The sequence below is a fragment of the Arvicola amphibius genome, chromosome 2 (genome assembly GCF_903992535.2).
Source record: "Arvicola amphibius chromosome 2, mArvAmp1.2, whole genome shotgun sequence".
NCBI classification, from domain to species: domain Eukaryota; kingdom Metazoa; phylum Chordata; class Mammalia; order Rodentia; family Cricetidae; genus Arvicola; species Arvicola amphibius.
Window position 1 is genome coordinate 58,060,999 of NC_052048.2, and position 11,360 is coordinate 58,072,358.

At 48.5% G+C, this 11,360-nt stretch overlaps 1 protein-coding gene across 3 annotated transcripts in view; it reads right to left on the reverse strand.

Moving 5' to 3' along the window:
- Positions 1-11,155, reverse strand: part of Txnrd3 (thioredoxin reductase 3) — a 36,900-nt gene extending 25,745 nt beyond the window's left edge. For 2 of the 3 annotated variants that reach the window (XM_038319493.1, XM_038319491.1), the window contains exons 1-6: positions 10,967-11,140; positions 6,389-6,449; positions 5,186-5,295; positions 3,059-3,163; positions 2,808-2,880; positions 688-807 (exon numbers count right to left, since the gene is read on the reverse strand). In XM_038319493.1, coding sequence (XP_038175421.1) covers positions 688-807; positions 2,808-2,880; positions 3,059-3,163; positions 5,186-5,295; positions 6,389-6,449; positions 10,967-11,125 — 628 coding nt within the window. In that variant the 5' untranslated portion in view covers positions 11,126-11,140. Of the gene's footprint in view, positions 1-687; positions 808-2,807; positions 2,881-3,058; positions 3,164-5,185; positions 5,296-6,388; positions 6,450-10,966 lie in introns of all 3 variants that reach the window. The other variant, XM_038319492.1, reaches the window with a different exon arrangement.
- Between the last annotated feature and the right edge of the window lie 205 nt (positions 11,156-11,360).

Consider the following 11,360-nt stretch of genomic DNA (forward strand, 5'->3'; position numbering starts at 1 on the left):
TGCATTTTCTCACATCTGCAGTTCTGGTCAACCTGCTTCTGGTCCTAATGTCCTCCTCCTCTGTGACTTTCAAGATGCAGCTTGAATGCCCAGTTGTGCATGCCTGTCATTCCAATTGCTCAGGAGGTAGAGGTAAGAGGACCACTGGAGCCTAGGAGTTCAAATCTCACCTGGGGAACATAGTGAGCAAGACCTTGTCTCAAAAGAAAAGGGGGGAGGGATGGTTAACATAGCATAGGTCAAGGGGTTACTGCATCCTTAAAGCTTTCTTGGTGCTCCTCTGATGCTGTAGGGGGCATGAGGTACCCCTCAAGTGATCGGCAGAGATTCTGCTGCTTCTGGGTGGGATCTGCTGTCCTTACCTTGCATGGTAGAGCCCCAACAGCAAATGGGAATGGGACTCAGTCAAGATGCTTAACGCAGATTTGACACCACCACCGACCACTACAATAAACTTTCATTCTATTTTTTTCATACGGGGAATAAATGGAAATGGCCATCTCTGCCTTTCACCTTCTGCTGGACTTGCTCAAGTTTTGTCTCTAGGCCGAAGTCCCAGGACAGTGGCTGGCGTTGTGGCCTCTGCAGCTGGTGGGCAGAGTGGTCATGCCTTAGGAATGAGTGACTGTCAGAAGTAGCTGTGGAGCTATGGACTCAGCCTATCTGGGTTTTCCAGCCCCCACTCACCCTGCTGGTTATATTCCCAGCCAAACTTCCTCGAGTCCTGCAAGGCCTGCCCCAGGAGGGCTGCCTGGTGCATCAGCTTCTTAGGAATACAGCCCACATTTACACAGGTGCCACCAAGGCCTGAAAAGAAAGCAACAGTCAACATTCCCCACGTGCTTGTATGAGGCTTCTCATATCAATGTGGGGTTATTAAAACATGTAAAAATGATGCGTTGGCAGTGACAGGGACAACTTTTATCCTCCAAATGAGGCACAAATGACAAAGTCAACTTAATTTGCAATCTGCAGAGAAGACCCAACAATGAGTGAAAATATGGGTCTATATGAAGAGCTCTGGAGACAAGATTGCACTTGCATCTGAGGCTCAAAGGACAAGAGACACCTTAGCTAATGAGATAAGTGCTGCACCCTTGGAGCTTCTAGCCTCTCCTTAACTCTCACTCTCCTGAGCCAACTGCCAGCCTGCAAAAGCTACCTGGTGGTACCTATTCTGAATGTGACCTACACAAAACAGGCCAGGCCTGTGGGCCCCTTTGCAGGACCCATGTAAGGAATTCTCTCCAGTGGCAGTCTCTTCCAGTGCACGGATTAGCGGGATCTTTTTGGATAGGAGAGGAAGAAAACATGGAAGAGGTAGGGGGAGGAAAAATATCAAGGGTATACACCCCGACAAGTCAAAGAACAAGCAAGGTGTGCTGCTATACCCTGGGGGGTCTAGGCTAAGGCCTCTGAATTCGCTTGAATTTCAAACTGTTTTGTTTTGTTTGTGGGGGTGTTGCTTTTTCCATACTTACTTTACCTATCATGGTTCTGGGAAGAACGAGAAAGCACAGTCAGGCTGGGTACAGAAAAGAGTCTAGAGAGCAATGAAAACAAGGTTGGGACAGAAAAAAGGTCAGAGCAGCAGCCAAAGCTAGCAATAGCAGTGACCACGAGAAGGGGCCAGAGCGAGCGCCAGGACCCACAGACAGTAGCATCAGCCGTGTGTGGCATTCCAGATGATGAGGCCTAACGTGTCAGGACCCGAGCTTCCCTTCCCTGTTCCCTGCTCCAAACTGAAAAAGCCCAACCCGAAACCAATAAAACAGAGACAACCAGTTGTCAGGCTTCCAGACTGGAGCAGACCAGAGACAAAAGAATGCACTTGAAGCATAAATGAATATTCTGCACAAAATCTCTGTGTGTTCTATGTTACTGAGAAGAAGGGGAAAGCCCCACATGGCAAGGTGAGCACGCGGCCCTGCAGCACACAGCAGAGGTATATGGCTAGGACCATGTGTGCTTCTCGTGCAATCAAAGGGTAATGATGGTGGACACTGACAACAGCAGCCATTAATTGTAATATTTTGTTTGTGTTTTGACAAATAAAGCTTGCCTGGAGATCAGAGGGTGGAGCTAGCCACTAGTTAACCATAGAGGTCTAGAGGTCTATACAGACAAGAAGGAAGCGATAAGGCAGGGTTTAGGCAGGAAAGCAGCCCTTTCCATCCGAGGATTCGGAGAGGTAAGAGGTGACTGTGGCTGATCCTTTGCTTCTCTGATCTTTCAGTTTTCACCCTGATACCTGTCTTTGGGTTTTTATTTAATGAGACCAATTCGGATCGTTCTTCAGGCACTGTCCAGCCATCAAGCCCAGCTGTGAAACTGAGCAAAAACAGAAAGTGAACAAGACACAGCATATGCACTGTGCCTGCAACAATGTGAAAGGACTGTTGCATGCATGCAAAATCTGCAGCAGAAGTGCAGGTGCTGGTCCTGGAACTGCCTTTCTTTTTGTAAAGCTGTACTGTTCGCAGGTTCATTAGCAGAGTCTGCATCATTGGATGACTCAGCCTCCTGAGACCAGGCAGGGTTACATGAAATTACAGGAAAGAAGCTGCCTGTAAAAGCACAGGATAAGAGCTGGAGAGATGGCTCAACAGTTGGGAGCTTTGGCTGTTCTTCCAAAGAACCCAGGTTCAATTCCCAGCACCTACATGGCAGCTCACAACTGTCTGTACCTACAGTTCCAGGAGATCTGGCACCCTCACACAGACATACATGCAGGCAAAACACCAATGCATATTAAATAAATAAATAAATTCATTAATTAAAGAGGACAAACAGGAACTACAGCTTACCCCAGGATGAGCCCTGAGGCGATGGGACCACAAAGTCTAGCACCATGACCTTCTTTCCCAAGTTGGCAGCTTCCTACAAAACAACCACATGGTGTCTTGTCACCTTCTCACCCCCATTTTATCTCCCTTCAGTGAACAGTCTCAATTCGCTGGATACTACTCCATCCCAACAGAGTCAGTTACTATAAAAGCCTAGATTGCAAGATTGCGTTAACTTTGAAAAGTCATGGATGACTCACTCATGTCTGTACCTTTGCACAAGAGAGGCCGCCAGAACCCCCGCCGATGACAATGAGATCATAGTCATGAGCCAGGTCTTCCTGAAGGAGCTTCTGCAGTAAACCATTGTGATGTGCCTAGAGATTACAAAAGCAGACAGAACAGCACATGACTCCATTTTCGACCAGCACGGACTCTTTGACTAACAAATCTGGAGCTGAATAATTCATCAGTCAAAAGCACATATTGATCCAGCAGAGAAACTGAGCGCAGTTCCAAGAACCACGATGGCTGTCTCACAACTGGAAACTGAAGCTCCGGGGATCTGACAAACGTTTGTGTTGGGATTGTAAATCTACCTAGATCCAAGTATACATCCACTGTGAATAAACATTCTGATAGTTATCAGTGTCAAAAGAGGCCACTTTCCATGGAGAAATGGTCAAGTGTCACTTTTCAAGGTCTTGTTTCTCTGGACTTGTCTTCATTTGAAACCTGGTTTTTCTGCACCAGCAGCTGTCTTCATGATCTCTCAGACTGAGATTCATTCATTCCGCAGCTGTGCTGGGCGACTTCCTTTATCACACACATCTCAGTGTTTCTTCCCCAACGGCCATAAAACAGGCTCTGGGGTCTCTTGCTCCTTTGACCCCTTGGTGAGAAGGTGTTCATGGGTGAGGCCAGTAAGTGATTAAGTGATTCAGCGACTGTCTTCATGCAAAGCCTGTTGTTTGGAAGCAGCAAACTTGAGCTAGCCCTGCCTGTAAAGCAGCTCAGGTGCACAGTACAAAACCATCAGGACTCAAAGGTCCTCTGTGACCACTGAGGAATGGTACCAGCTATGTGACCACTGGGGAATGGCACCAGCTATGTGACCATTGAGGAAGGCACCAGCTATGTGACCACTGGGGAATGGCGCCGGCTATGTGACCACTGGGGAATGGCACTGGCTATGTGACCACTGAGGAATGGTGCTGGAGATGGTTTCTAAAACATTCTAGAAAAAAATACTCTGGCCTCCTTATTTTATGTGACTCAGAAAAATCTAACTCCTCAGACTCCAGATGGTTCTCTGGCATCATCGTCAAGGTTAGTATGGAAGATCTAGACAATGCTGAGGAGTACAGCACTTACCACCTGCACAGTGGCGGAACGCTTCCAGGACAGCCGAGCTATTACTGCATGATCATGTGAATCAGAAATTAACATTCAATCTGACGATCCTCCCAGCCAAAAATTATTATTAATTACAATTTCAGATATGTATTTAATCATTGGTTACTAGTGCTTACATACCTACCCAAGGGTTAAAACAGAACTGAATCAAAATAAAAATTAATTATAGGATAAGAACCTTATTTAATAAACAGCAAGGAGAGACCAAGCCCAGGGCTTCACGCATGCCAGGCAGCCACTTTACTCCTGAGCCACATTCCATCAACACCCAGTTTTAATCTGTTACTACCAGAATGGCCCCATGCATTTCCTGCATCCTAAGAAACAAGACGTTAAAAGCCCCATGCTTTGCACCCAGTATTGGCAGCCCTGACAAGAATTCTAACTCCCTGGGCACCGGTGTTCATGTTGACCAACTCTTGTTAGAGAACAGCTCGTTTTACTCCCTCAGGAGGAAGAGATTTGTTCTAGCCCCAGGGACCCACCTGCTGCTCTTCCTGGGGACATATGAACAAATCCCTGTCCACCTCAGACAGGGCACAACAAAAATATGACTCCAGGTACAGCTTAGTAAACTCATGAGTTTAACTGGGCTGCTTCTGGGAGTGTGGACTTCATGGAAGTTAACAGCTTATCTGGTGCTAGGAAGGGGTGGGGCCCCATGACCTGCTCCCCAAGCCACATGATGGGCCTCATGATGTTCCCTCCCTCCTCACTTACGCACACAAGGGAGTGGTGATGGCCACAGTCCTATGAGGGTCACAACTGCTCTGACTTCAGGCTAGGAATGGCCCTCATGTGCCTGGAGGCCAGCACTGTATAACTCCTCAGGTTTAGTTGGTGGGAAAGTTCCTTTCCCTTGCAGTCTTCAGGGGTATCTGGTAACCAGCCTCTGGCTTTTCCACTGCTACTCCCATTTAATGTTAATTAAATTACAATGTGAACGGACAGTGTCAAGGACCATGAGTGATGATGATCATTACCTGGAAAGTTTGGTCACATCCGCCGACATGTACTTTATTCACAAAAATATTGGGCACTGTTTTCTGGTTACTGATTTCTGTCAACACTTCCTGAACATTGGCCCCATCCTCTAAAGAATAAAACAGCATATGAAGACACAATAAAGGGTTCCCTTGCAGAGCTCAAGTCTTATGGTGCTCACTGCTCACTGCTTACAAGGTCACGTCCTTGACAGGCCAGTGTGCTCCATGACTTTATGAAATAATGACTCAAGATGGGAAAGCTCTACACCTTCAGAGGACACCTTCAACCCAATGGCCTACCTATGGGTTCCTTTTAGGACAAAGCATCTGGGTTAGCTTTTGCATATATAGTTGCTCTGCCACGACCAAGGGACAAGTATTCTTTAAGAAAGCAAAACCCAAGTAAAACCTGTTACAATAACTAATGAGAAAGTGCTTCCTATGACTACATTTAAAAATTTTTGTGGCCAGGCAGTGGTGGCACATGCCTTTGATCCCAGTACTCAGGAGGCTGAGGCAGGTGGATCTCTGTGAGTTTGAGACTAGCCTAGTCTACAGAGCAAGTTCCAGGACAAGTTCCAAAGCTACACAGAGAAAGCCTGTCTTGAAAACCAAAAAAAAAAAAAAAAGGTTTCCACCCTCTTTCTTGGAAGATACAGCAGGGCCATGACACTTGAGACTTAACACTCATTGCTATGAAACAAGAGCACCTTGTTTCTTAAGGCAGTTTGGTGAAAAGCTGGTCCCATGAAGGCAAAGTTGAGGGTTTTTCTCTGGTCACTGTCACATCCCAAGTTCCTGCGAAGAACAGTAGGTGTGAAGTGTTCGGTGACTGCTGTGGCCATGGGAGACAAAGATCTGAAACCAGGCTGAAAACTTAGCATGCTCTGCTAAGGAAACAGGGTGGATTCCTCTCATTGTGACCATTTAATCTATTTTATGGAATGCTGACAGGCAAGTAGCCAATGTCGCAAACACTTTAAAGTTAGCAGCCCGCAGCTTCCCATGCCCTGCCCTCAAATAGGGAAAATCTTTATAAAATTGAATGTCATATGAAGGTTCATCTTCTGTGTGGCTGAATTCAAACAACAAGAGATCGTTTGACAGAAAGACATGAAAACACGCTGAGTTGAACAAAGTAAGTGCCAACAGTCATGCTAGCATCTGCTACAAATAGCAGCATTACCGACAGCTACTCACCAACTTGATCAAGTTCCAGGATGTTATAGTCCACGCCTAAGGATGAAAAGAGCTCCTTCACCTGCAAGAGAACCCTGGTGAGCTTCGTGCTCTCAAAAGACTCAGTAGCTATGAGGGGTCCATGTGGCAGATGATGATAAGAGACGTCCACCACAGATAATCTTTAGGGACATGGGTTCTCGCTCATGGTGTCTCACACTTTCCTCTCTATACTCCCAGAATAACCCAGTCTGCCACCTCCATTCTTTTCCTCTTTGTCTCCTTGTGACTCCTAATGAACTCTTCTGCCCAAATCTCTTTTCTGGCTCAGGACAGGTTCCTGGCACTTCTCCATGGGTGCCATGCCTCAGTGCAAATCTTCAACCATATCGCTTCTTTTCTCTGTGCTTCCTCTCAACAGCCATTAAGTTCCTCCAACTAAATCATCCATCAAGCATCTAAGACCAGTCAACCATGATTCCAAGTTCACAAGAGGCAATGATGAACCAGACACACTCCCTGTCTTCTAGAACAGAAATCAGGAGCACGATGACACTTTAACTATGGCCCGTTCACCAGTGGCCCATCCAAATGCCCCAGAGTCTGCCTGAGAGCACAGTGCAGGATCACCCAGTGCTCACAAGCCACACAGCACTGAATTTCACTGTAACCACTGCAAAGCTCTGGCTAGGCTTTTCCTGAATACCTGCCTTCCAGCCATCTTCCAGATGACACTAACCTCCCCACCGCCCATTCAGTGACAGCAACGGCTAGGTCATAGCTCTCTGTGGAACTGCTCCACTCTCTAGTTCCCAACAGTAACTCTTCCTCAAGTGTCCCTGCCGCCGCCAGCCTTGTCTCCTCCAGTTCAACCCACTGGCAGCCATTGATCTTTCCATAGCCGTTTGGTGACACCACCCTTCAACACCTCCACCCTTGAGACAAACCCTGGAGGCTCCAAGGCCTAAGCGGATTTGGTGACACATCTGTAATCATGATAATTATCTAAGAGTAACGCTTTCACATCTTGGAAATCCCCTAAGAACATTCAGCAAATGAGCATTTATTCCAGAAAATTTCCTAAAAGAAAATTTCCTAAGGAAAAGCAGAGTCTGTGGCCCTGTAGCTTGGTCCTGCCCCTTTCTCCTCTCCTGGCAGGAGGAACTCTATTTCAAGTGAGGGTGGCTCCAAAACAGCATCTCCTCAAATGGCAGGTCACCAACATCTCTCAACTTTGAGTCACAGAAGTTTCAAAACAGGGGCCTCTTCCTCCACTCAACCCTATCTGAGGTCAAACCCTCTATACAGGTGGCTGGAAGAAAATCCTAGGGTCCTGATCATACTCTCTGTGTAAGGTCAAGTCTCAGGAAGACAAATAAAAGCCAGGAAGAGTAGATGCTACAGGCCCATTAGGAACCCTGCTCATGAAGCCACAAGAGCAGAGGGCTCCTGGGTGACTCCTTTTGAAACAGGCTGTGGTGAAGTTCCATCTTAAAGGTGGAACACACACACACACACACACACACACACACACACACACACTACTTATTTTAGCAGTCACACCAGTAGGAAAGGCTTAGTCATTTCCCTGAGCATAGCATGGGGAAGGTTCTGCCATTTTCCTAGAGGTTTGAGACTTTGGAGTTCTTCCCATGTCAACAGCAAACCATTCACTCAGGACTTCAGCCACTCAGGGCTTCCTCCAGTCCCCACACCCAATGTCACTGGCCTCTACTCTATTGATATGACGAATGTGTTAAAGATGAACTAGCAGGCAAGAACTAGGAGGAGGCGACAGCCATTAGAGGGACAGGCTAATCTGCCGGTGAATGAGGGAGCCACCATAGAAAAGGACAACAATTCCACAGGACACCACAGTTAAAGACACATGTGACCCTCGTGGGCTCACTCGTCTTCACTGCAGCTTCACTCACAGCAGCCAGAAGCGAGGCAAGTACCAGCTGGTGCCTGGAGTGACAGGGAGGGCACACATACACACAATGGCTTATTATTCACCCCAGAACAAGGAAAATTCCAGCTCACACTGCAAGATGGGCTAACCTTGGGGACATTACATAAGCAAAACAGGCCAGATGTTAAAGGCCAATGAATGATGATATCATTCATAGGTGGCACCTGGAGTGGTCAAACTCACTTTTGGGTGGGACAATTGGTGAGGGCCAGGATGGTGGAAATGTTAGTTACTGTGTTGAGAGTTTAGAATTTTGGACTGAAAAGTTCTGGAGAGGGACCGTGGCGACGACAGCCAGCAACGTGACTCGCCTAATTGCTGAGTCCTCGCACGTGGCTCCAGGGACGTGAACCTGACTCAGGGCGGCAAGGGAATGAAGAAAAGACAAACACACAGATACACAAAGACAGTAGTCTGAGTCCTCAGAGGGCGAAACCTCAGCATCCCCTCACCCACGCAAGCATTTTATCCTACAGAGTTGAAGAGGGGGGGATGGAGGCCGGGGTTACTGCACACAGTTGAACCAAGGAGGCAGGGATTCTGGTAGACAGGGAAACCAAGCAAGCAAGTTCAACTAATGACAGTAGGAACAGTCTCTGGAGAGGTTCAGTCTTCAAGGCTGTAAATATCCATGGAGAAAAGAGAGGGAAGCTATGATGGGCATTTTACACACACACACACACACACACACACACACAGAAAGAGTCTAGCACATATGAAGACCAGATTGATGGGTGCATGAACTCCTCAGCGTATCAAACAGGAGAAGCTGAGAAGTGCAAACAAAACAAAGCAAAACTGGACTTCACCAATACTAACTCCCAGTGGGTTAAAGAAAACAAGCATGGAACTCACACTACAAAAGTGGCAGGAGCCAAATCAGAAGAACGTGTTTATAAGTCCTAAACACGTGTTTATAAGTCCAGAGCTACAGGTACTAACACGTGTGAGTCTAAGCCAAACTGCCGAGGGAAGAACTGTAAAACAATATGTGATTCTACTTACAGAAAGGCCCATGCAGGCCCAAAGGAACCGTCTACTATTAGTGATGCGTAGGCACCCAATGACTCAGAGAAAAACAAGGACGTGGTTGCCCCGTGGGGAGGGAGGGAGCATTCAGGAGTCTCCAAGCTGCTGGTGCCATTTTATTAGTTTTTCAAATGAATATATCTTTGTATGTGAGCACACACGTGTGTGTGCATGTGCCTGTGCGTGTTCGTGTGTGTGTGTGTGTGTGTGTGTGTGTATGCAGGTGTGCTTACAGCTGTGGTGGCAGAGGACAACCTCAGGTGTCATTCCTAGGAAGATTAGGAAGATGGTCTGTATGTCCACCTTCTTATAAATAAAGTCTCTTATTGGCCTGAAGCATACAGGTTAGGTAATCTGGATTTACCAGGCTCTGACTTCCAAGCACTGGGGCAAAGTGTGCCCCACTATGCTCATCATTTTTATGTGTTCTGGGGATCGAACTTGGGTCCTAGAGTTGGCAATATTTGTTCCATTTCTTGTAACAGGAACTCTCAGAGTAGCCCAGGCTGGCCTAGAGTGCATGATCCTCCTGTCTCAACATCTTTTTTTTTTTTTCTTTTAAATAGTGCTGGAAATGGAATCCAGGGCCTTTCTCCCACTAAGTCACACACAAGATCCTTAACTTTCTGATAATGTTAAGTTAACATCAAAATATTGAACATGCCCATCTTGCATCTTCCTTCCAAAGGTTTGTTTCTAAGACAATATTTTTTTAAACTCATGGTAACAATGCTGAGTGTCCACCTAGCCCCAAACTACGGAGTGTGCAACAGAGCTTAAACTAGCCACGACTTGAAACCTCCACTACCTTCATCTTAGAAGTGGAAGTCAAGGCCCCACCTCGTTCTGAAGCCTGGTCAAGGAGCTAGACACGCTAATTAACAAGCGTGATCTGGATTCAGCTTCAGCGAACCTCACCATCCCTCACTCTTCCCTTTTAGTAAGACAATTTAAACGTTGAATGCTTTTTTAAAAAAAGTTTTGATAAACTTAAGCCTATATCAGGCTTGAAGACAAGCGTTTCACTAGGTGTCTACCGCTTGGGACCCGGTGGCCCGTAGGAACAAGGCCCTATGCTCAGAAGCCAGAATTCAACCAGCTCCCTGCAACACACCACGGAGAGCGCCCACCCTCAGGCCCCGCCCACCCTTGGTCAACTCGAGACCGCCCGCCCACTAAGCTCCACCCAGACCCCCCATCCACTAGGTCCCGCCCACTGAGCTCCACGCAGACCCTCCCCATTATCCCCGCCCACCAGATTCTGCCACTGTCCAATGATCATCTCCCAGACCCCCCCCTACGGTTCCGCCCATCAGGCTCCAACCACTGACCCCGACTTGGCCCCGCCCACTGAGCGTGCTCAGACCCTCCCACCGGGCGTCAACCAGGGAACTCCGCCTTCGCCCCGCCCTCTGGGCTTGTGCCCAGACCCCCTTGATCCAGCTCACGGAACTTGCCGATCTCCTTCGCCCACGCTCCTCCCGCCCCTCCCACCATGTCCAATCGTCTACTTCCACTTCGCTCCTCCCACCAGGAATTGCCTAGCCCCTGCCCATCAGGCCCCGCCCCATAGCTCCGCTCCGGCCGGCCCCGCCTACCCTCGTGCTGTGTGGACAGTAGCTCTTGCTGAAGATCATCACCCTGTTGGCCTCGATGAGGTCCTTCAGGCGGCGCCGCATCTCCTCGCGGGCACCGGAGCCCTGGCGGCTAGTCCCTGGGGACGACACGCGGGCGCGGCGGCCGGGTGGCGACGACATTGGCCCGCCGCGGACCGTGCCCAGGCGACGGTTGGGGACGACTGCCGCCTTCCCCAGCACGGGCGACTTCTGCGCCCGCGGAGGCGGCGGCGGGGACGGTGGGTGCTCCAGGACTTCGTTGTCGCTCCCGGCCAGGCCGGGCCTGCTCAGGAACCGGGACGCGGGCGGCCGCGTAGGGGATGATGCCGGCAACGCCACTGGGAACTTGAGAACACTGCGCACCGGACAGCTGCGG